Here is a 26,586-nt window from a genome sequence, read left to right as displayed (position 1 = left end):
GTATTTTGGGTTTGTGTATAGGTACAGAAGAAAGATTCCTCAGGTGCTGATAAGAAGAAAAAAACATCTAAGACCAAGGTGAGAATTATAGATACCTATTAAAAATATTTTAAGTAGGAATAATTATTAATTTTAATTGATTTATAATTTTTGGTAAACTGAAAGTAAATTTATACAGAGTAATCATGATTTTAAGTGTAAGCTCCTGATATACTCAGTCTAGATAAGTCTCTTTTGTCTGTGTGAACCTGACAGCTGACTTTTAAAACTACCTAGAACTTTTCCCCAGTGCTTTCCTCTGTACTCTTATCTCACTCATTACTCTAAACCAGTACTTAATGAATGATGTGGTTACTTGTGCAGAATAATAAGAAACAGAACCTCCAGCTTGGTTTCTAACTTTCCAAGTGTATATTCTTGTTCTTTGCCTAAGTCATAATTTCTTAAAAATTTGTTTCTTCTGACTTTCAGTTGTAAAAATAAAATGAAGAAAAATGAAAATTATAGGCTTTGTTGTTTGTTTATTTAGCACTAATAAGAAAGGAATAGCAATAGGGAACAATCTTTAATAAAGGATGATATATTCATATTAAAGAATTAAAATTACTTTTCTGTGGAAACATCTCAAAGTTAGTTTTTATGTTTTTTGCATATTTGAGGAAAAGTTTATTCTGGGCTCATGGTTTTAGAGACTCAGTTTGTGGTCCACTAACTCCATTGCTCTTACTCTGAGGTGAGCAAGACATCATTTTGGAAGGGGAAGAAACCTGATCATCACATGGAAGCCAGAAAGGAGAGAGACAGGGGCAGAGAGAATGTATACAACATTAAGTTGGTTTTAAACTCTGAATCACAAAATTGGAAATAAATGAAGATATTTTTTCTTCTAGGCTATTACTCCAAAAAGACTCCTCACCTCCATAACCACAGTAAGTAAAATTTTAAGAAATTGGGATTTCTTGAAGAATTTCATCTTACACTTATAATTATAAAGCCCTTAGTACTATGAAAATATTTAAAATATACTAATGGAGGGAAAGCTCTCAATATTTATATAGCAAAAAATGTTTTTGGAAATGTAGTTTTTGTAGTGTTAAGGTTTTATACTTAATATTTAAATCTTCATATCAAATAAAGGAAATAACTTATGTTTCTTCTTTTTATATATATATATATATATGTATATATATATATGTTTGTTTGTTTATTTATTTATTTATTTATTTATTTATTTTTTAGAAAAGCAACCTTCAATCTTCTGGTGAGTGGATCCTGGACTATTTGAAACTTTAGAAATGAGCATTTTTCTACATATATAAATATATCCATTTATGGATGGGCTATCTTGATTTATAAGAGTTTATGTTGGTCTTCTTTGGGATAATGTTTTTGTGTATTTTTAAAAAATAACATTTAAGGTTATTGGCTGGAATAACAGATACTCTGGTTGTACATTTCTCAGTTACCAACATAGGCTACCAATCTTTACATTATTTATGCTATGGTGTCAGTACACATGTGATAGTCACCTGGCAATTCCAGCAGGTAGTATTACTCTTCACTCCTAATTCTCTTGTTGGATAAAATTTGTTGGGTGCTAGCCATGTAGTGGAGTTTACTTTTTTAAACTTTACTGATCATGACTGGTATTATGTCAGAAAAGCTTCATTCTAATTTACTGGAAACTGGGGCACCAATAAGCCAGGAGAGGCTTTATCTAGAATGGCTTTATATCTAAATTTTCCATAGGGGTTTAGAATGAATTGTTTTACTCACCTACTTTGTGTTATTAGTGTCTTCTATATGGCATGGGAGTTACTAAGAAGTCCTATGCAGAGATAGCCTCTGCTTTTAATTATGTCACCCTGGATGATTAATAGCAATTGAAGTCTCTTCAATATTTCTTATGGGAAAATTGCTTTGTATGTATTCATTTTTAGGTCTGTGTCTTTAAAAAATAACCATTCAAAATGTAGGTATGTCTGTACCTCAAATTAAAAAGATAAAATTCTGAATAGTTTTCCTTCTTTATGTGTTGATATTTTATTCCCCCCATATTTAAAAATGGAGGAAAATGAGGCAGTTTTCTCTGTGGCAATCTAATTTTATTCTGTTAGGATGGGGTGAGGAATTCTTCTTTATATTTACTTTATACTTAATTCACTTTGGATTGTACTGTATTTCTTCTTTCTTTACAGTTATGGCCAGTCCAGGAGGTCTCAATGCTGTGCGTACCAGCAACTTTGCTCTTGTTGGATCTTACACACTGTCATTATCCTCACTAGGAAACACTAAGTTTGCTTTGGAAAAGGTAATCCTAAGAAACTTCTTTCCTGTACTTCCCAAATTAAAAGCTTCAAAGTTCAGATCTGCATTACATCACTATTGAGAATTTTTTTCACCATAATGTAATATGACTAAACTTTTGAATAGCTAATAAGACCATTTTAAGGAGTGAACAAACTAGAGGCACTTGGTTTGACTCCTGCTATGTAATATAGTATTTTTTACAAATATGTATTTTTAATTTTAATTCCTTAAATTTTTGATTAGCATGTGGTAATTATACATATTTATGGATTATGGTATGATTATTTTAATAGATATGTACAGTATATACTGATCAAATCAGGCATTTTTGTTTTCTTATTTCTTTATGTTTGGAGCCTTCAAACTCTTGTCTTATGGTTCTTCATAAAACATAGGTTATTATGAACTATGGTCACTCCACTGTGCTGTGGAGCACTAGAACATCTTCCTTCTAATTGTGCTTGAGTATACTCTACCCTCCCTATCCTCCCTCCCATTCTCAACTCTCACTATTCTACATTCAGATTGACTTTTTAAAACTTTCATATATGGGAATGTACATGCAATATTTGTCTTTGATATTTATATTACCATAAGAGATATCTGAAGTCATAATATAGAGGTGAAGAAGTAATGAAAAGTTAGAAGGCCTGATTTCTAGTATTTGCTCTGCTAGTAATTCACTCTAGTCCCAATGACTTGGGAGGCAGGAGGATTGCAGATTCCAGGCCAGCTTTAGAATCTTTTGTTGTTATTGTTTTTGGTCCTGGGTTTCTAACCCAGGAGCACTTAACTACAGAGCCACATCCCCAAAACTTTTTATATTTTATTAAAGACAGGTTCTCACTAAGTTGCTTTAGAGCCTCTCTTAAGTTGCCCAGGCTGTTTTTGAACTTGCATCCTTCCCAGCTGCTGGAATTACAGACGTACTAAGCACCCCCAGAATCTTAATGAGGCCCCAAGCAACTCAAGGAGATTCTGTCTCAAAATAAAAAATAAAAAGGGCTGGGAATGTAGCTCAATGTAAAGTGCCTTTAATCTCCAGGATCAAGAAAAGAAGAAAACATTATGCAAAGTTACTTTATTTCTGAGAGGTCTTGGTATCCTAGTAGAATATTATGTTTGCAAAAAGAAGTTCAACTTTAAAATTCTATGAAAAAAATTTCTTTTAGTTGGTGGACAAAAAGCAGACTATATTTGAAATTTTAACTACTGTTAATAACATACTAATTTCTAAAAATTTATGTAACTTATTATATAGTATTTCAAGTAGTTGAACAAATTGAGTGATCCTGGGTCTTTTTTTTTTCTTTGTCTTTTTGTTGTTTGTTTTAGATAAATTATGATGTAAAAGAGCGAGAGCTACTGAGCTATTTGTTCCAGGAAAAGGTTGCCATGTTTTCTTTGCTTAAAACTAATGTGCTTAAAAAAATCAGTTCTTCATTTTTGGTTCTTGCATATTTGATTTACTAACTATTCTGATATCTTTTTGATTATTTTGAATAATTAAGGACATTATGTACATAATACTTTTTTTGGACTCTTACAAATGGGCATCTTTTTCTCCATTCTCATAATTCTTTAAATTTTTCTTTGAAAGTTCTCTTTCTTTTTTAAATGCATGTTTGGTATTTGGGGTTTTTTTCCGCCTATATGCTTTCATCTAGTTAAGAATTCTTTAAAATTCTGTGGTCCCTTTGTTTTTTTTCCAAGTACCAATTAGACTACCAAATTAGTAACTATGTTTAAAACTAAAATTGTTCAATAGTTTTGATTTTTCGTGTACTGAAAAAGCTATTGTTGATGTTTTTAAATAAAAGTAGAAAACTTTCATATTCTTGGTTGGCTAATTGGTATATTGTTATAGATGATACTTTGCATATTAATTTTGAAATTAAAATGTATGTAACACTAAAATTATATTGAATATGAGCATTTATTTAGAAGACTTTTAAAAGATTTGCTATTCTTGTAAAAGATCAGTGCAAACATTTTGTGGGAATATAGAAATGCTAATTGACAAAATGCTGGATAGTATTTTTTTAAATTTTAAATTCTTTTTAAAATTATTTTTATTTGTTCTACTTAGTTCTTATTTTAAATTCTTAAAATAAAATTTGTAAATCAGATAAGCATAAGAATTGGGTTCTATGAACTGTATTTCTTGTTTGGTATAGTCACATAGCCAATTTTCACATATGCAGGCGATTTCATTAATCTCTAAAATGAGACTTCATTGACATCTTAAGTATAGACTGTTCTTTAGAAAAATTTTTGGCTGCCATTTTAATTCAAAATGTTACACTTAAAAATTAATATTATATTTCCATTCTCTTAATAACTTCTTTGTAATTATAACTTAAATTATCAACCATATGGTTGAGTGCAAAATCAAATAACTGAATTTAATTGGTTGTCTTTTACTCTTAAGTCTTTGAATTAAAAACCATTTCATTTAAAATTTGTCCTAAATGTGCTTTTGTGAGTGATGGGGGAAAGCAAATATTTATTCCAATAGCTTTTGGTTGATATAGAAGAATATTTCAATAGATAGTAAAGTTTATATGCTTAGTAAGTTGATGGGGAAAATGTGAGACCTTTTCTACTCATATAAATATTCTGATTTAATTGACTTTGGGAGAGTAGACAGGTCTCTCATGTCCTACTTTTAGTATAAGACAGTGTCTGTCTATTTTATTGATGCCTTGACCAACGGTCATAAAGGTTATCTCTGATATACCCTTCAGAAAGGAATGTCTTTTGAGGTTAACCTAGGTTGTTTGCTTCACAGATTTAAGATATCATTAATAGTGGATTGCCATCTGATTTGAGGTTATAGATATCTGACTTAAAGCCTGACATCCTGGAGTCACAAAATCTTTCTCTAGGGAATCCAGAACACTCATAGTTTTATTATACTTTTTATGGATAAAGGGAAAATGACATCTCAAAGCTCATCCTTCTTTTTTTTTTAATCTAAAAAAAGATTTGCAAGACCTTTATTCATGAAACTTAAGCTTTGCCAAATGACTTTCAAGAAGAGCTAGGTTGCTTGTCTAGCATATGTAAGGCCCTGGGTTTGGTCTCTGATATCACAAAAGAGTTAAATAATTGAGGCAGCCTTCTATCTTAACAAATCCAGAGCTTATCATCTGACCTAAATGAACTTCTTGGGTATTAAGCCTTTTAGGAAATAGAGATGTTAATGTAAACATTATTTGAGCAAACATTTATGAAGTAAAACAACCAATTGGAATTATAGAATTTTGGGATTGAAGGTAGAGTGATTAGGCATTCTAAAGCTGTTAAGTTTCTATCTGTTGGCCTCTGTGATTAAAATAGTGCATATACCGTGTATAATTAATGACAACATTCAACCTAGTCATAAGTTATGTTTTATAACACAGTTGAAGTGTGGACTCTTTCAACAGATTAGAATTGTAATCTTTTCATGCAATTCTCCACACTTGTCAGGGGACAGTAAGCTTGACGGTTTTGTGAATATTTTCAATTCTCTTCTTTATCAGGATAAGCTTCTAATCAAGAATATTGTCTACTTTTCCATAGCTCTAAAGCAGTAGGGTACATTTTCCCCTCATCTTTCTGAGATTTTTTTATCTCCAGCATTCTCTGGGCTAAAAAATGAAATTTTATTAATTAGCATTGAGAGGAAAGAACCTAAGAACTTAAAATTGACAATATGGAAAAGAGAGAAGTTTTAAGAAATGGGTATACTGAAATATGATGTTTTGATTCTACATATGGATGTCTAAAGTTAGAGATTTATTTCATGTAATTAGTCGATTGGAATCTATATATGTGTATATGTATATATAATATATATAAATTGTAATTAAAAAATATATATATATATATATGTACACACACATATTTGGGGAGGGGTCTTGGAATTTCCCTTTAAGTTACCTATTTTGGGTTGGAGGATCAAATTGTAATGAACTAACACTATGGTGAGAACTTTTAAATTTAGACTGAATTAAGATTATTCCACTCAAAATGTTATTCTTTTTCACAGGGCAGATGAAATGATAGATAATAAATAGCATCTTTCTTTCTTTTTGACCTAGAAGCGAATATCACTTTAGATATACATGTTACCATTTTATACTAGGGATGAAATCTATACAGTTGAATTTTTTCTTATATTTGTAATCCCTAATTCAAATTTGAAATCATTTCAAATTGTCACATATGTTTAAACATCTTTTATAATTTAAAAAATACTTTTACATGAGGTGTCTATTAATCTATTGATAAGAAAGATTTATTTAAAAATATTTCTTATGAGAATTTTCATGCTGGAAGAAAATATCAGTTCCCAAACTTTTAACTAGTAAGAGCAGCATAGTCAGTATTTAGACATTTAATTTTAATTTTGTCAATTTTGGGTGGTAGTGGGTTGTGCTGGGGACCAAACTCACGGCCTCAAGCATGCTGGGTACACCCCCAGCCCTCTTTGGTCAGTTTTTGCTTCATGTATTTTAGAGCTACCTGCATAAATGTTTTGGATTATTGTATCATACTGATGAATTATTCACATCATCTTCGATGACTTTTATTTTAAAGTCTACATTGTTGATATTAATGTAGTCAAAATAGCTTTTTATCATTGCTGTATATATTTTTTTTCATCCTTGAGTCTCTTTGTGTCTATATTTCAGATTTATGTTTTATAAATGTCTTTTATGGTCATGTATTATTTAGTCTGACAATATTTTGTCCTTTCACTGTGGTTTAGTCCATTTACATTTAATGTCATACTAGTGTGGTTTGGGTTCAGACTACCATAGGGTTGGGCAAATTACAACCCACAGACTAAATCTAGCTTGTGGCCTACTTTCTTTTGTTAAAAAAAATAACATTACATTTGTCACAATAAATGGACCAATACTAATGAATTATTATTATTATTAGCAAAGTTCAATAGTCTGTTTTTGTGATTACACTATTTGAGACACTGCTATGCCATTTGTTTTTATGTTGTCTGTGGCTGCCTTCATGCTCTAATGGTAGAGTTAAATGGAAGTGACAGACCATATGGTCTACAAAGCCTAAAATGATAATTGGTTCTTTACAGAAAAAGTTTGTTGACAATTTTCTTGTTTTTTTTTTCTATTTGTTTCATCTGTTTTTGCTATTTTGTTTTTTCTTTCTTGCCTTCTTCAGGATAATATTTAATATTTGAATATTTTCGTGATCCTTTTCATCTCCTCTGTTGAATTTTAGGTATACTTCCTTCTATTTATTCTTTTTTTAGTAGTTGCTAAAAATTACAGTATGCATCCTAAACCTATTGAAGTCTGCCTTGAAATATTATTACGCCACATCATGTGCAGTATAACAGAATCCCACAACAGTATAATCCCATAATCCCATTTGTCCATCCCATTATATTTTACTTCTTTATTATAATTCCCATCAAACAATGTCATCATTTTTTCTTTAATTAATTTTTAAATGACATTTTAAAATTATGTTTTAAAATGTTGCCCTTTTGTATTTACCATTTATGGTTTTCTTTTTTTTTTTTTTTAAATTTTAATATTTATTTTTTAGTTCTCGGCGGACACAACATCTTTGTTGGTATGTGGTGCTGAGGATTGAACCCGGGCCGCACGCATGCCAGGCGAGCACGCTACTGCTTGAGCCACATCCCCAGCCCCCCATTTATGGTTTTCTTTATTCCTTTGCAAATCCAGGTTTCCATCTGGGAACCTTGCACTCTCAGGAGGAACTTTTTTTAAATTTCTTGGAGCATAGAATTACTGGAAATAAATTCTCTAGTTTTTATTCATTCAAAAATGTTTTTATAATTTCTTAATATCTGAAGGATATTCTCACTGGCTCTAGACTTCTGGGTTTACGGATCTGTAGTTGTGTATTTTGTAAGTTTTGGCAGATTCTAACTCATTAATATTTCCTCTGCACAGTTCTCCCTTCTTAATGGAGCTCCTGAGAAATCTATTAGACTGTTGACTATTTTCCTATAAGTTATGGCATGTTCTTATTTTCATTTAATTCTTTATTCCTTTGTACTTCATTTTAGATCATTTCTAATAAGTTGTTTTCTAGTCCATCTATCTTTTTTCCTGAGGTACCCCAGTCTCCTATTTAGCCTACGTAGTAATTACTAAGTAATTGAAACTCTTTTTTCTTTAGTTTTGAAATTTCAGAATTTGGACCTGTTTTACAGCTTTTAATTCTCTGCAGATATTCTGTATCCTTTTAACCCATTTTTGCCAATCTTTTGCTCTAAATTCTTATTCTGCTTCAACATTTAGATTATCTGTGGATCTGGATTTGCTATTAATGTTTTTTTTCTCTTGATAAGGGCCATATTTTCATGCTTTTTCATGTCTTGTGTATTTTTTCTTTTTTTAAATTTACTTTTAATTTGTTATAACTAGTTGTACATGACAGTAGAATGTATTTTGATACACTGTACACAAATGGAACATAGCTTCTCTTTCCTCTGGCTGAACATGGTGCAGAGTCACACTGGTAGTGTGTATAGGGTAATAATGTCTGTCTCATTCCTCTGTCCTTTCCATCCCCATACCTTCTCCCCTTCCCTCACTCCTTCTGCACAAAGTTCCTTCATTCTTTCCTTATACCCCCCCCCCATTATGGATAAACATCCACTAATCAGAGAAAACATTTGGCCTTTGGTTTTAGGGGGATTGGCTTACTTCGCTTAGCATGATATTCTCTAGGTCCATTGATTTACCTGCAAATCCCCTAATTTCATTCTTTAAGCCTGAGCAATATTCCATTGTGTATATATACCACATTTTCTTTACCCATTCATCTGTTGAAGGGTATCTCAGTTGGTTACATAGTTTAGCTATTGTAAATAGCTAATATAAACATCGATGTGACTGCATCACTGTACTGTGTTGATTTTTAAGTCCTTTGGGTATAAACTGAGGAATGGGATAACTGGGTCAAATGGTGGTTCCATTCTAAGTTTCCTGAGGAATCTATACTGCTTTACTTAGTGGTTGCAGGAATGTGCATTCCCACCAGCAATGTATGAGTTTCCTTTTTCCCCACATCCTTGCCAGCATTTATTGTTACTTGTATTCTTGATAATTGCCATTCTAACTGGAGTGAGATGAAATCTTAAGAGTTTTGGTTTGCATTTCTCTAATCGCTAGAGATGTTGAACATTTTTTCATAGTTTGTTGATTGATTGTATTTCTTCTTTGAAGTGTTCAGTTCCTTAGCCCATTTATTGATTGGGTTATTTGGTTAAATTGTTAAGTTTTTTGGGTTCTTTTTTTTTTTTTAAAGAGAGAGAATATTTTAATATTTATTTTTTTTAGTTCGGCGGACACAACATCTTTGTTTGTATGTGGTGCTGAGGATCGAACCCGGGCCGCACGCATGCCAGGAGAGCGCGCTACCGCTTGAGCCACATCCCCAGCCCTGTCTTTTGGGTTCTTTATTTTTTTTTATTTTTAATTTTAATTTTTTTTAATTGGTTGTTCAAAACATTACAAAGCTCATGACATATCATCTTTCATACATTTGATTCAAGTGAGTTATGAACTCCCATTTTTAACCCCAAATACAAGTTGCAGAATCACATCAGTTACACATTCACATTTTTACATAATGCCATATTAGTGACTGTTGTATTCTGCTGCCTTTCCTATCCCCTACTATCCCCCCTCCCCTCCCCTCCCCTCCCATCTTCCCTCTCTACCTCCTCTGTTGTTGATCAGTTCTCACCCTTGTTCCCCCCCCCTTCCCCTCACAACCTCTTATATGTGATTTCATATAACATTGAGGGTTTCCTTATATTTCCTGGAGATTAGTGCTGTTTCTGAGGTGTGTGTGGTAAAGGTTTTCTCCCATCCTGTAGGCTCTCTTTTCATGTTATTGATTGTTTCCATTGTGAGAAGCTGCTTTTTATTTTGAATCCATCTCATTTATTCATTCTTGATTCTTTCTCTTCAAAATTTTAACCAGCCAAGTGGTTTTGAAGTGGTGCCCCTTGTAGGTTTGTTTTAGTATTTTTCCAAGTACTGTTGATTTTGAGCATCTTTTTATGTGTTTATTGGAAGATATACATGTATATATTCTTTGACATACAGATATATACCTTTTTTTTGGGGGGGGGTTGCTGGAAATTGAACCCAGAGGCATTTAACCACTGAACCACATCCCCACCCCTTTTCTTAATATATTTTATTAGAGACAGGATCTCAATGAGTTGCTTAGTGCCTTACTAAGTTACTGAAGCCAGCTTTGAACTTGTGATCCTTCTGCCTCAGCATTCTTGAACTGCTGAGATTATGGGCATGCACCACCACTCCCAGCCAGATATATATCTTCTTTGAAGAAATGCCCATTCAAGTCCTTTGCCAAAAGTTTAATTGGGTTGTTTGGGTTGTTCTTTTTATTGTTTTGTTGTTGAGTTCTGTGGCTTTTCTGAACACTAGACCATTACATATCACATTTTCTTGATTTATTCTGTTGATGGTCATTTAGGTTTTTGCTACCTCTTAGCTATTTTGAGCAGTGCTGCAATGAAGATGGGAATGCAGATATAACTTTGAGAACCTGATTACAGTTGTTTGGGACAAATACTAAAAGTGGAATTGCAGGGTCATATAGTAGTTCTGCTTTCAACTTTTGAGAAACCTCTATACTGAAAGGTTTTTTGATTTTGATGAAAACAAATTTATTTTTTTTCCTTGTGTAGCTTATGCTTTTCTATCATATCTGAGAACTCATTGCCCAACCCACAATCATGAAGCTTTACCTTCATGTTTTCTTTTGAGAGGCTTATGGTATTTGTTGTCATATTTAAATAATTATCCATTTTGAGTTAAATTTTTTTATATGGTATGAGGTACAAGTCCAGTCTCTTTTTCATGTGACTATCCAATCTTCTCAACATCATTTGTTGAAGACTGCTTTGTGCCTTTGAATGGTCTTGGCATTCTTGTCAAAAATCAATTGGCTACGCATATATGAATTTATTTCTTTGGGCTTTCAATTATTTTCCCTTTGTTTATGTGTCATCCTTTGCTAGTACTACAGTTTGAATTAATTTTTTATTTTTAAAATTGTATTTATTTATTTGGTGTGGGGGATTGAACCTAAGGTCACTTAACCACTGAGCCATATCCCCAGACCTTTTTATTTTCATTTAGAGACAGGGTCTCACTAAGTTGTATATGGCGTCAATAAATTGCTGATACTGGCTTTGAACTTGTGATCCTCCTATTTCAGCCTCCAAAATTGCTGGGGTTAAATGCAAGCACCACTACACCTGGTGAATTAATTTTTTTAAATGGTGATATATAATTTCTCCATCTTTGTTTCTGATTTTTAAGATTATTTTGGTTTTTAGGACTTTTGACAATTTCCTATGAGTCTGAGGATTAGCTTTCTCATTTCTGCAATTCATTTTTCTTTATTAGTAAGTAAATTTAAGCAGTTGATCTCCTGTTGAGTATATTCTGTTGATGGAGAATAGATAAATATGTATTCTATTCTTAAACCTGTTTTATTTTTCACATTAATTAGGGTTTTTGTTTTTATCAAGCTCTATAGTGAATTAATTTATTCTTCAAAAGTGTTTGTTGCTAAGGAATCAGTGGCTTTTTGGCTATGTCTTTTATATTCCAACTTTAGAAATGATGTATTTTCTATGCATATTATTCTTTATTCATGATTTATACATGTTTTATCAAGAAAAATCATCTTTGAAACTATTTTATAAATAATTTACCCTTTTTCTTCCAGGTACCCTTTTTGTCTCCTTTGGAAGGTCATATTCATTTAAAAATAAATTGTCAAGTGAATTCAAGTGTTGAAGAAAAAGGTTTTCTAGTAAGTAGCGTCATTTAGTCTTTATTTTCCTTTTTCAATTTTATAACACATAGATTTGGTTTCCCATAGGAATGAAGGTCTATGTGATTAAATGATAAATTGGTTCAATAAAGATTTGTTGCAAATCATCTATATGCCAGTCATTGTGCTGGAATACCATAGGCCATAAAAAGCAATCACTCAACTAAGGCTTTTGGTTCACTAAGGGGAAATACAAATGAATAGGCAAGTGTAATACAGTACTAAAGTAGGAGAAAACACAGTGGGGTAGGTGTGAGCTGGCAAAATATCTGTCCTGTGTGTGGAGAAGGTTAAAGGAAGCTGCTGTAAGAAGTAACTTCTAAACTGCTCACTGAATAAGTTAGGGGAAAGGAGATAAGTGTTCCATATAAGGGGAGCATGTACAGTGGCCTGGAGGGCCCTTCCCTCTCTTACCCCCACCTGAAGGAAAGAAGCATGAGACACTCCAACAATGACAGGTATTTCAGCCTTTGAGTTAAGGGGAGGGGTGGAGGGAGGAGAGGGACTAGAAAGCAAAGTTTAGGTAGGGGAAATGGGCCAAGTGTTAAAGGGCATTTAAAAGATTTTGGGCTTTATTCTGAAGCCAGTGGGGTATTCTTAAAGCATTTTAAACAGAGGAAAACACTAAATTTGGGGTTTAGAAAAATCATTTTGACCTGACATATGGAACATGATTGGAGAATGGTGATCCTGAAAGGCTAGTTAGGAAACAGATACTGGGTGTTAGAGATGATGGGAACCACAAGTGGGATGCAGGGAATGGCTCATCAGAGAGGCATGAAGAAGGAAGCAAGCAGACACAGGTGATTTGGCTCTAGCAGGTGAGGAAAGCACAAGTCACAAATGGCGCTCAGCTCCCTCTTTGCACATTTTGAGTGGCAGGAATACTATTGAGGGTAAAGCACCTGGGGGGAAGAGCAAGTATGTTCTTCCTTCCCACATTTGAGGCTGGAGGCCATGTATTCCCCCCCCTCCAACATTTTATTGTGAGAAATGGCAAACAAATAGCAATATGTATAGAATTTTACAATGAGCATCCATCTATCCACTTTCTAGATTTTATCTTACACCTGTAACATTTTTTACTACCTTGTTTTACCACATATCTCCTATCCAGCCATTCCTCTATCTTTTTTGAAAGAATTTCAAAATATATTGTAGACATTAAGGGCTTTCCCCTGAAACTTAATTGCACATTTCTTGAGTTTTGATAAATACATAGATGTGTATAACCCAAATTTCTATTAAGATTTAAACTAATAAGTTTCCTCATGCCCCTTCCCAGTCAATTCCTACTTGCAGTGGGAAGTTTTAATGAGCTGGGTTTTAAATTATTTGAATTTTAGGAATAGAGATGTTTCAAAGATCAGGATTTGGAACTGAGGGTAGAAGTTTTAGTGGTGATAGAGGTATGGATGTGTCTGCATGTCAAGGTAGTAATGGAAGGCCAGGGCCAGTGAGCAGAACAGACCAGGGGTAACATTGACATTTGAGATAAGCCCTCAGAGGATTCCACAGGGAAGGAAATGAAGGATTGAATGTCTTGGTTGCCAAGGGAAGGGTTTGAAGGAGGGAGTGGTCAAGTTAGATAAGAATCCACTGTGACTGCTGGAGTAATAAGGTGGTCATTTCAGCCTTGGCAAGAACAGAGGCTAGATCACAAGTGGTTCTCTAGGTCACTACTGGTTCTGGATCTGATGGGAGGTGAGGAGTGAGAGCAGGAGTAACTCTTGTAAACAAAGTTTGGTAGCAAGTGGGAAAAGAGAGAAGAATGAGTGTACTGCAGGGTGAAAGAGGGACTTGGTCCTCATTTATTAGGATGGGAGAGACTTGAGCAGCTCCAAATACAAATGAGTGATTTCTAACAGGGCCAAAGAGGATGAAGATAGAAGCCATAGGGAACTTGAACTAGAGTAATTCAAAAAGCAAGGTCATAAGAGGGGATGAAATGCACTCTAGCTATAGTTCATGGGATCAGTCTATACAGAATTATACTTTTTCTGTCATTATAGAATAGTATATGTGTAGAATACATAGAAAATTTTGTTTATGGTGAAAATCAAATTGGTTTTATCTTTGACACAAGAATTTGAATGATACAAGGGATATTACAAATAAGTTTGCAGTTACTATTGAAAGGTGCAAAAAAAAAAAAAGTATAAAATAAAGCCCATGTGGCCTAGCTAAATCAGACTTCCCACAGATAACACACACAATTTTTCCTTTCTTGTTAGCTTCTTCAGTTATAAATCCAGTAGGTGGCAGTAGATAGTCTTAGAAAAGCATTTTAAAATAAATTTCTGACTTGAAAGTCATGTTTACTTACTGAGGTCTGAATGTAAATATTTTTACATTTTATTGTAGACACCTTTAGCAACTGATAGGTTCTGTTCTAGTAGCCAGTTCATTTGTATGTAATGTGTAACCTATTTAATTTTTGAGCTATGCTCTTAACTAGACTTGAATTCTAATGCCATTGTTATTACACCCACAGTCTCAGAAATGAAGAGCTCAGAACTCCCTCATATGACTTTGTCCTCTGCCTAAACAATGCATTTTTAATTCCACCTACCTTCTGTAAAAAATAGAGATTGTAACTGAAATGAAAGCTATTTGGTTCAATTTCCTTTCCTGCTGTGCCAGAGACAGCTGGAGGAGGAAGTCTGTAACCAGAGACATTGGTACTTGGTTCCAAATCAATGTGGGTCCAGATCGGTCTTGAATGATGACAGCAGAAAGGCGTTTTGGACAGGGAGCTAGAAGATGCCAATTTTGCTTTGTTATTGTGTGTTGTCACTTAATTTTCCCCTAACCCTCATTTTCCTCAGCTATAAAGATGAAAAGGCTGTCTTATTCCTCTTTGATTAAGTAGGATATGATAATAACTCCATTAGCATTTCCCTTGACTGTTACCTTCAGGGTGTAAAAGATGCACACAGGAGGGAGCTCATGAGTCACCTGCACTAACTTGTGCTTGAAATTGAAATGACAAGATTTCTTTCTTCCTTAGCTATGAGCAGTGTTGTTCAGAAAAAAGCATGTGTTGGGAAAAAGAATGAGCTAGGGAGCAGGAAAAAGGACAGGAGGATTATGATTATTAGGAATATTTTACTAAACTAACTAAGCTTATTGATTTGAGGTTTTTTTATCTATCATGGAAGCATCTCATACAAAAACTGCCTTTGCCAAATTCACATAAACCAGTGAATTGGAAAAAGTATGTATCCTATTGCAGGGTTGGTGCTAGGATTAGTTGAGTTAATGTGAAAACATGTTCTTGGAATAGTGTGCCTCACAGCCAGAATCAAATAATACTAGTGTTATTTTTAGCTACCCAACAATCAGAAAGGTAAAGTTGTGATTTAAAGGTAGGAAAACCTTGGTGTATTCTGAGATGAAACACAAAGATGCCTTTAGGTTATCTGCATCAGGGGATAGCAAAGTAGGGACCACCACTTGTTGCTGTAGAAATAGGATAATCTGTTTACACTTAGTGTCTGTGCTTCTTTTGTGCTACAAAAGAAAGCTGAATATTTGTAATATAGACTAGATGAGCTACTATGACTGAAATATTTATTCTCTGGCCCTTCAAGGAAAATTTTGCCAACTCATGATCTATATATAGCATTGTTACATTTTTTCCTTTTTTCTTTAATGTAAAAGTTCCTAAAGGATTTTTTTTTTTAAAATTAAGTGAGGACTTCATATAAATTAGGGCTCTGTTATAACTACAATTGAAAAATAGCAGAGAAAAAAATTTCCCAGCTTCTACTTACATTGTTTAAGTGGAAGTACTTGCTCATTACCTATTTAGGAGTTTGATCTGTAACCAACATTACTCTTCACCTACCCCATGCCACCTTCATTCCTAAGACATGTCTGACTGCAGGGAGATACCACTTCCAAGTGCACCTGATAGCCAGGCAGTGGACTTGGAGTTCTGATGTTTATCACAGCAGTCCATCAAGGCTTATGATCATGAGTTGACTTTTATAATCCTGTTAGAAACTCTGTTCTAAATGAGAATAAATGAAATGCCAGTCTTTATGTGAAGATAAATTTAACTTAATATCCTATCACTATTTTTTTTTGTGTGTGTGTGTGTGTGGGGGGGTAAACTAGGATTGAACTCAGGGACACTCAACCACCCTTGAGCCACCTCTCCGGCCCTATTTTTTATTTTATTTAGACACAGGGTCTCACTGAGTTGCTTACGGCCTCACTGTTGCTGAAGCTGGCTTTGAAGTGATCCTCCTGCCTCAGCTTCCGGAATTGCTGGGATTACAGGCGCGTGCCACTGTGTCCAGCCTGTCACTAGTTTTTTAATGCAGAAGATATTATACTCTCATGTCATTATATTCTACAACACTCATACATCTCTCTTGTTTAAGGAGCATTTGGTTAGGGATACCATGCTCATGAAAACTCTAAAGTTTTATAGAGATATTTATTTGAGGTTAATTATCTAGGTGGTATTAAATGTTTTTAAATAATATAACAGTTATCTTCTGATGTGAACAATCAACAATTTTCATTACTAAGGTAAAAAGATATGATACAAATCATACAAGTAGATTTTGACATGAAATGTGGCGACATGAAATGTGGCAACATGAAGTTGAAGATACAGAATCAGCATTTTATAGTTTGGACATTTTCCTCCAGTTTCTCAAGTCAGCATTTCAATTGACTTTTCCAGACCATATTTGAAGATGTTAGTGGTTTTGGTGCCTGGCATCGAAGATGGTGTGTTCTTTCTGGCAACTGTATCTCTTATTGGACTTATCCAGATGATGAGAGGAGAAAGGTAATTTAAGTAGTACTGATTGGTGGTGAAGAACTTTGATTTTCATGTGGTGTCTCATGCAAGTGTTCCCTCTGTGCTTCAAGTTTCTCCCTTGCATGTACTTACTAAGCTCTTAAAATGTTCTTGCTGCAGTCCTCTGTTTGTGAAGATTTTATATCCTGTCTATTGCTTATGATTTTCCTTCTTTTCTCTTAGAGTCTTTCCGCCCCCCTTCCCCCTCCTGTGCTGGGATTAGGGCTTGAGCATACTAGGCAACCATATACATTAAGCCACATCTCCAGCCAAAGCAGTACTTTATATATATATATATAAATATATATATCTCCATCTTTCCACATCAAAAAAGATAAATCTATTATATTGTGTTTAGTAATTATTAAATAGTATTATATTATGGTAATTAAGATTATTATTTTAAAAATATGTGAAATGTTTAAGATATTCAAAAAGGCACAAAAACATCATTTCAGTCAACTTTAGTTATTAGTCCAGTTGAAGCTGTTTATGTAGATGTTCTCCATAGAGATAACCCATGCTAAAATTGTTTTTTGTTCCTATGTATTTCTTCAGATTCTATTGTATATATGTAATATATGTTATTGCAATTGGTATTTTAAATATTGAACAAATAATATATTGTAAATATTCTACAACTTGCCTTTTTGAGGACAATGTGTTAGTTAGTCTAGGAGGATATGTATATTTTTGGTTTATTTTTCTCTGAGTATAGTATTGCACTGTAAGACCACATCACACTTTATTCATTCTCCTCTTTAGGAGTACTTAGATTATTTCCACATCCTTGCTATTAAAACTAGTACTGTTGCTTTTTAAATAAATGGATGAAAGTTCTGGGTTGTGGGATTTTTAATATCTTTAGCTATTTTGTCAAATGATTCTTTGAAGATGGTCCACAATTTTCCATTCCTACCAAGATGTATATGGGACTTCTCAGTTTTCCTATTTTTGCTGACACTTGATCTATCAGCCTTTTAAACTTTTGTCAGTAGATCCAAAGTGTTATCTCACTGTTATTTTATATATCCTTGATTACTAGAGGAAACATCTTTTCTTATATGTATGGCTATTTATATTTTCTCTTCTATTAATTGATTTTCTATATATTTTAGCCATTTCACATTCTTTTTTGTAAGTTGGAATTATAATTCTCTAGTGTATGGCTTGGGATATCTTTTATTATTACAGTGTTTTAAAAATTTACTGAATTTTTTAATGTTGAGGAAACCAGATCTGTTAACCTATTGTGTTGTTTTTGTGACACTGGAATTTAACTCAGGGCCTTATGCATGATAGGCAAGTACTCTACCACTGAGCTGTATCACCAGCTCTTTGTACTTTTTGAGTCTTAAGAAAACCATTCTTACCTTGTAACTAAAAAAATTCTCTTATACTTTATCTACAAAGTTTTATACTTAACATTTAATTTATCTAGAATTTTTAAATTTACTTTTTGGGACCAGAGAAACTTTTGTTTGTGTGTGTGTGGGTGTTTGTGTGTGTGAGTGTGTATGTGGTACTGGGGATTGAACCCAGGGCCTAGTGCATGTGAGGCACTCCACTAACTGAGCTATATTCCCAGCCCTGGATAACAAATTTTGCCAGCATTACTGAATGGTCAGTCCTTTTCCCCCTGATTCACAGTGCCATTTCTGGCAAGTATTAATATATTTGTTATATGTATACATCTAAGATATAATTATGAGTAGGTTTATGTTTTAGCTTTTCTATTCTGTTTCCTTTTCTATTTTTCTATCCTAATCTCAATAACTACAGCTTAAAATAAATCTTAGTACCTGGTCAGGGAAATCTTTATTCTTATTCAATAATGTATTACTCTTATTAGCCCTTTTATCTCTTTCTCTCCTGCAGGTGCACACACATGGAAAAGTATATTTTGCTTTTTTAAAAAATTTTTTTAGCTGTTGATGGACCTTTATTTATGTATACATGGTGCTGAGAATCGAACCCAGTGCTTCACACATGCTAGGCAGGCGCTCTACTATTGAGCTACAATCTCAGCCCCACCCTATATTTTGCTTTTTATAATTAAAATATTCATGTACACAAAAAAGAAATAATATACTATACTATTAGCTCTGGGAAGTATTAATTTTGAAGTTTAATTTGTGTCTCCAGAACATGCTTTTTTTTTTTCTTCTTGTTTTGCTGGGCATATTTTAAAGCAAGTACCAGGCTTCATATTAAGTCATTTCATCTGTGTGAGCCAGGCTATAGATTTCTACATTTGTTAATGCCCCAAGGGTAAACCAGGATTTCAGGCTAGCTTGCTCTTCAGCACTCTCTCTTCCTCATTGATTTTTGGCTTTTGATGATTTCTTTTATTTTTTTAAGTTCAATTATCTAGAATTTTGGAGGGGTTATATAATAGCATTATATAATACTATTTAGTTTCATACTGTTTAGTTTTCCATATTGTTGGAAACTTTGTATCATAATTTATTTATATGGCCCCCCTTACTATCTTTTAATTTGTTTTGAATATTTGCTATTGTGAAAAAATAGTGACTACATATGAATAAATATCTTTGTTTGCTTATGAATTTGCTCAGGATAAATTTCTTTTAAGTAGAATTGTAGATCAGAATATGTTTACTTGTGATGCTTTTTGATAGCTGTTATCAAATTGCCAGTGAGTCACAAACCATTTTATACTTGGGATGTAAGAATTTCTGTTACTTTTAACCAATGAACAGAGGATTTTACTGTTCTATCCAAACTTAGCCCATTTAAGGTTTTAAAAATTATATATTTTATTTTAATTCTTAAAATTACTAATAGTATTGTCAGTTTTATTGGCTGTGACCATATGTTTCCCTCTTCTCTTTTTGGGGACCATTTGGTCTCATGGATTTTTAGTTAACATAGCACAGGAATGATTTAGCTTCCAATTGCTTGGCCTTATCTTTTAGAGATACATAAAAAATATTTATACATGAAGTAAGATGTCTAGGCTTCTTTTTACTGAAAGAGGAGAAAAAGGTGAAGTATAGGCAAAAGGTAGTTGAACATATGTATCTAATTGTTGAGGGTACTTAAGGGATTATATACTGTTCTTTTTATTTTCTGTTTGAAGATTTCCATAATAGTGGTTTTGTTTATTTTAGGTTCATAGAATAGTTAATAACAGCCATCAGTTGGTATTTTTGGTTTCCAATTTTTTGTATAGCAAGAAACAATAAGAAATATTGACTATTTATGTTTAATATAAAATATTAAATATTTTAACTTTTAAAATTTTTAATTTAACTGATAAGTAATGACTTAGTCTCTTTATGATGGGGTCCTATATGTTTTCAATATATGTATATATTGTGCAATGATCAAATCAAGCTAATTAGAATATTTATCACCTCAAATATTTTTCATTCATTTCTGCTGAGAACACTTAAAATTCTTTTATTTTTCAAATATACATTATTATTAACTATAGTTATCATACCATGCAATAGAATTTATTCCTCTTGCCTAACTTTAACTTTGTACCTGTTGGCCAATTTCTCCCCTTTCCTTATCTACTGCCTTCCCTTCCCTAGCCTCTCTTCCACTCTCTACTTGTATGAATTTGACTTTTTTAGATTCCACATGTAAAAAGTAAGATCAATGTGCTGTTTGCCTCTCTGTTCCTGGGTTATTTCACTTAACACAGGGACCTCTAGATTCTTTCATGTTATCTCAAATGTCAAAATTTTCTGTTTAAGGTTTTAAAAATTATATATTTTATTATTTTTATTATGTATTTTTTAAATTTTATTTTTATTATATATGTTATTTTTTATTCCATATTTGTTGGAAACTTTGTATCACAATTTATTTATATGGCCCCCCTTCTTTCAAGGCTGAGTAGTATCCCATTTTAATATCCGTTCACCTGTCAACGGATACTTAAGTTGTTTCCATACTGTGGCTATTGTGAATAATCCTGCAGCAAACATGGCAGTGCTGACATCTCTTTGACATACTGATTCCAATTCCTTTGGATATATATCCAGTAATGAGATTGCTGGGTTATATGGTAATTCTATTTTTAGTTTTTTTTTTCAGGAACTTCCATACTGTTTTCTAAAATGGCTATATTTATTTACAATGTCACCAACAGTGTATAGGGCTTTTTTTTTTTGTGGTGGTGGTTACCAATAGTTGTTCTCTTTCATCTAGCCAACTTAACAGGTATGATGTGATATCTCATTGTGGTTTTGATTTACATTTCCCTGATGATTAGAGATTACCAGGGCATTTCCCCCCATATATTAATTTTCCATTTTGGGGAAATTTAGCTTTTATTTTATTTTTATTTTATTTTTTTTAAGAGAGAGTGAGAGAATTTTAATATTTATTTTTTTTTTAGTTTTTGGCGGACACACATCTTTGTTTGTATGTGGTGCTGAGGATCGAACCCGGGCCACACGCATGCCAGGCGAGCACGCTACCGCTTGAGCCACATCCCCAGCCCGAAATTTAGCTTTAAATGAATGGCTTTCTAATTTTAATTTTACTAACTTAACGCTTAATGTTTCTTGACTTAGTTTTGTGTATGTTCTACTAATGTTTTTTAAATTTATTTTTAAAGAATCCCATAGGAAGGATTAATCTGGCCAATTGTACCAGCCATCAGATAGAACCAGCCAACAGAGAATTTTGTGCAAGACGAAATACTTTTGAATTAATTACTGTTCGACCACAGAGAGAAGATGACAGAGAGACTCTCGTCAGCCAATGTAGGGATACACTCTGTGTCACAAAGTATGTATCAAACTTTTATTATTTCTGTCAATTAAGTAACTAATTACCCACTTTGTTCTTACCATGATGAGAAATATCAGAGTGACCTCTGACTTTGAAAGAAATGCTGTAGGAAACACATCTATAGCATTAAGAGAACAGTCTATAAAACAATATAGTTAAGAAGTGTTTAACATTCAGGTTATATCCCAGCTAATCATGTTTTCTAATATGTTCACAGTGTAAACATTTACAAGGTGGTTAGCTAATTAATAATCTTTGGCTTAAGTTTACAGATTTCATGTGTAGCTGAGAAGTCAAGCTTTATTTAAGAAAACTTGATAAATTCCTTCCTTTTCATTACAAAAATACCCTCATTTAACCCAATGATTTACAAAAAGAGTCTCATTCTTCAGATTCCTGGTTGGAGGTTGAGAGAATAAATTCTTGGGAATATCACTTTTTTGTTAACCTTCAGCTTAAGATACAAAAACTTAGTAATAACTCTAAGAGTCTAACATAGCTTCGTTTGCATGAATGACCAAAAAGTTTGAAGATAAAGTTATAACTAGGCACAAAAATTAGAATTTGACAAAAACCTTTGTTCATCAGGCTGTTGCTGGATATTGAGGACAGGGAGATGGTAGCCTTAGCTCACTGAGTTTCTAATGTGAAAATCTTAGAAAGCTGCAACCCAGAGACATTATACCAAAATAGAACAATGTTGTTCCTCAGAGCCTGCCAATTTGTTTTTAAAAAACTAGGGGACCCATTCTTTGCAAATTCTTGATGAGTAGGTTACATCCTGATTAATTCACATTGGCTCATCCATTCCTTTCCTTCGGGGACCTTCAACAGTAGTGTAAAGACAGGAGAGGCAAAATGGCTTTGTAATTATTTTTGCTTGGTAGCTGCCTCATGGCTGGTCTCCATCATTGAGAGAACCAAAGTTCAGTACCTAAATAGTTCTGACCACAACAGCTTACTTTATCTCTTGTAAATCTTACTCATATTTTTCATATAACTTTTTTTTTACTTGCTGCATAAACCCTTCTACACTGTTCTTTGGGACTTCCCCTATGGTAGAAGTAGCTAGATTACCTATTGCTCTAATTATTCTGTTTATTTATGTGTAGTTTTTCTTATAACATTATCATAACTTGGTTGTGTTGTGCTTTATCCAAGCATATTCTCAGTTTATAGTCTTGGCTATCTTAAGCTTTGCTTGAGGGTTTAAAAGTTATTTTATTTTTTTGATCATAACAATAAAAATATGCTGCAATTCTGCATTCTTTTTTGTGGATCTGTTTCTCTGTAGTTAGTGCCTTTTAAACATATACCTTTTATCTAAATTCAATGTACCTCATTTTTATTTTTATTAACCAGGCTTGCTATATTTCCCTTCTTCATCATAAAAGATTTCTCCTCATCAATATTGCCTAACTTACAGAAGACACTACATATTTGAACAGGAAATCCCTTATCACATGGGGAGGCAATATTTATAGTGAAGCTTTAAAGTCAACAGACCTAAGTGTTTTTTTTTTTAATTTAAATTTGTTTTGGGCACTGGGGATCAAACCATAAGCTACACTTCTGGCTCTACAAACCTAACTTGGTAACTTAATAGATGTAATCATGGCAAGTCACTTAACTTTGCTAGTTCTCTGAATTCTCCTGTGTCGAAAGGGAAAAAGAAACTTCATAGAGTGACAAGAGAGTTAATGAATAGATACATTTAGCACAGTGTTGAGTTCATGGAATGAGCACTACAAAAGGTCATTGTTATTCCAAGTAATATTCTTTTTATTAACATTTCGGAAACGGTAAATTTACCCCCTTATTCATTTTTGCACCATTTTAGTATAAATGACAAATTATAAAGGTATAAAATGAGTACAGCATAAAACCCTTTAACAGATAAATGGCTATTCTCTAGAAGGACGGTCTGTCTGGGAATTAGGGAACTCCCCCTTTCCCTGCCATTGCTCACCCCATCAACCAGTTATTCATTCAACTGGTTGCTAATATGGATACAAGGAAGAGATTCCTGGTATGACAAAAGTCTTAGAATCTTTATTTTAAGTACCACCATGTTCTACCAGCATAGTAGGACAAAAATAATGGGGAACAATGCACATTGGCATTACCTATAAAGGCAGGTTAAGATCCAAGAGCATCCAGCTTTTAGGGAGCCTGAGTCTTAAGGATATTGGTTACTCAGATTTGAGCTCTCAATATTGATAACTCAGATTTGAGTCTGTGATGGTATTACTAGGAAGCTGCCTATACTCAGTGGGTGTCTCACATTGCCAAATTACCTAGGCAAGACTGCCTGTGTGAAACACCTTCTTTGTTGGAAACGTCATTTACCAAATGTTATTAGTGTGAGTTATGATCAGCTAACCAAACAGGATAATTTTACTCTTTTATACTTAGAAAAACATCTCATTTTGTGGGTTTTTATTAGAACTCATTAAAAGGTGTTAAGACTAACTCTTTTTACTGATTTATTTAGGCTTTTTTTTTTTTTTTTGGTTTTCATTTTTCTTAGCAAGGCTACATGAAGGTATGGAATGAGATGGAGGAGATTCTGATCTCTGTTTGTTTGTTCCTGTAGGAACTGGCTGTCTGCAGATACTAAGGAAGAACGGGATCTCTGGATGCAAAAACTCAATCAGGTTCTTGTTGATATTCGCCTATGGCAACCCGATGCTTGCTATAAACCTATAGGAAAGCCTTAAAAATGTTTCTGTCCATTTAGAGGTTTTTTTGAGTTGTGTCATAAATGTATTTTAAGAAAACACATTTAAGAGCATCAGATTTACTGATTGCATTTAATGCTTTAAATAAGAGGGTTTGTGCAAATATTCACTACATATTATGCAGTATTTATCTTTTGTATGTAACAACTGATTTCTCATCTTTCATTCATAAGTAATTCATAAATAATTGGAAGGCATTCATTATAATTGACTTTTCGTAATCCAAATAGAAAAATTTCATTTTCCTAGAAATTTAATTATCCAGTTATTTATGACAATTTTTTTTAAGTTAGAAATCCTGAGTTATCTTCTTGGAGCTATGAGCCTCCAAGTAGCAAGGTCTTCCAGGGGTTAGAGAAGGAAACCTCTGGTTTGGTGATCCCTTCTCTAGCTTTGGTAGTTTTTTGAAAGCTTGTTACCAGCATACTGAAAAAATGTTTTTTTCTAAAGTACTTTACGGAACATTTTTAAAAATGGAGATGAGAACTTTTTCAAATAGCAAATGTATGTTAGTTTAAAGCTTGAGGCTGCATTTAAGAAAGAAATATAGGGAGCATTTTGTGAGATTTGGGGGTTAAATATTTTATGTAGAAGAGTTAATAATCACAAGGTTTACATTTACCCAGTTACTATATATGCAGTGTGGTGCACATTTTTCATAGAATTCAGGCTCTATTGAAATAATCATTTTTGCCATATAGCCTATAGACTTCTCATACGTTACCATATTAATTCTTTCTGCTCCTATAACAAGAACAAATGTAAATTTAAGAATTTTTATATTAAAAGAAATAAACTTTTACCAAGCTGCTATGGATTAATACTTTGCTTGCCAAAGTTCTTGTCTTTTTTTTTCCCCATGTCTATGTATGACAGTGTCTTGAAACCTATTTTGAAATCATTCAGAAAACCATTATGTCATGTATTGCCTTTAAAAGTCTAATACTTTTTTATTATAAAATATTGTAAAACATAGTCTCAACTTTTAGATACACTTTGAGTTTTTTCTTTGAATTGTTAGAAGTTATTGATGATTTCATTTCTAAACACTAAATTCTGTCACCTGTCATTTTATTTTTTAATCATTCAAATGTGTTTTTTCTTATGTATGTTATAAAATATATTTTATGACCTCTTACCTAAATAAATACTTGTAAACAGCTTATGGAATTGGTTATTTAAGAAGTACTATGTGTGCTGCTCTGCATCTCTAAGCTCTGGGGCTTCTTGAGGGTATTGTCCTGACAGTATCTCATCTTTTTGTCTGTAGCCCAGGTTTTAGCTTATTGTATAATCCCAGGGTTGCAATTAAATGTGTGGGTTGATGGAAGGGTTCCTTTTTGAGGCATGTCAGCAGAATATGGAAATTAGATGTGCATTTGAGAAGATGGTGGACGATTCCAAAGTGCTTAGTAGAAACTGATAGATGAGGGATATCACCACCCAAAACAGACAATAGGTGTGATGGGACTGATGAGGTGGTTCCTTGTACTTCTTGATAGACTTGTATTTATTTTTGAACAGGCATTACATATGGTGGTACAAAATTCAAGAGGCTCAAAAAAGTTAAAGCGAGAAGTCTTGTGTGTTGTAACTACTTGTACCCATTTTTGTGTGTCTTCCCAGAGAAAACATGATTGCATATTACATAATTACATGTTACTTATAAATAGATATATTCTTTAATTTATACTATTTATTATAAGTTAAAGAAAAAAAACTAAAAGTATTTATCCCTTAGAGATTTTTCATTTTAGTATATATATAACTATATAAAGTTCAATTTAGGAAGAAATTTAGGTTAAGATGATTATAAAAAATCAAGTTAGAAATACCCAAATACTGGATTGGCAGTTTCATTGTTATCTGCCTAAAGGGACTTTGTTGAAATCATTGGAGTAGATAAGATTTTTCAGGGAGTATAATGTGGAAAGAAAAGCAATAGTTCAGAGGGAGAGTGAAAAAGCAGTACCAACAGTTGTCCTCTGTGAAAAAAGAACAGCAGTGGAGTTTGGTGAGACCAGAGAAGACTCTTAAGATCCTGACCCCGAAGTC

At 33.1% G+C, this 26,586-nt stretch overlaps 1 protein-coding gene across 3 annotated transcripts in view; it reads left to right on the top strand.

Moving 5' to 3' along the window:
• Nucleotides 1-25,694, top strand: part of Anln (anillin, actin binding protein) — a 60,767-nt gene extending 35,073 nt beyond the window's left edge. For 2 of the 3 annotated variants that reach the window (XM_040291845.2, XM_040291844.2), the window contains exons 17-25: nucleotides 22-78; nucleotides 891-929; nucleotides 1,240-1,261; nucleotides 2,199-2,311; nucleotides 3,646-3,699; nucleotides 12,091-12,177; nucleotides 16,898-17,005; nucleotides 21,615-21,787; nucleotides 24,387-25,694. In XM_040291845.2, coding sequence (XP_040147779.2) covers nucleotides 22-78; nucleotides 891-929; nucleotides 1,240-1,261; nucleotides 2,199-2,311; nucleotides 3,646-3,699; nucleotides 12,091-12,177; nucleotides 16,898-17,005; nucleotides 21,615-21,787; nucleotides 24,387-24,510 — 777 coding nt within the window. In that variant the 3' untranslated portion in view covers nucleotides 24,511-25,694. The remainder of the gene's footprint in view (nucleotides 1-21; nucleotides 79-890; nucleotides 930-1,239; nucleotides 1,262-2,198; nucleotides 2,312-3,645; nucleotides 3,700-12,090; nucleotides 12,178-16,897; nucleotides 17,006-21,614; nucleotides 21,788-24,386) is intronic. The other variant, XM_005319196.4, reaches the window with a different exon arrangement.
• The last annotated feature ends 892 nt before the right edge of the window (nucleotides 25,695-26,586 follow it).

This window comes from Ictidomys tridecemlineatus, chromosome 2, assembly GCF_052094955.1.
Source record: "Ictidomys tridecemlineatus isolate mIctTri1 chromosome 2, mIctTri1.hap1, whole genome shotgun sequence".
Taxonomy (NCBI): Eukaryota; Metazoa; Chordata; class Mammalia; order Rodentia; family Sciuridae; genus Ictidomys; species Ictidomys tridecemlineatus.
This window is presented reverse-complemented; position numbering and strand designations above follow the sequence as displayed.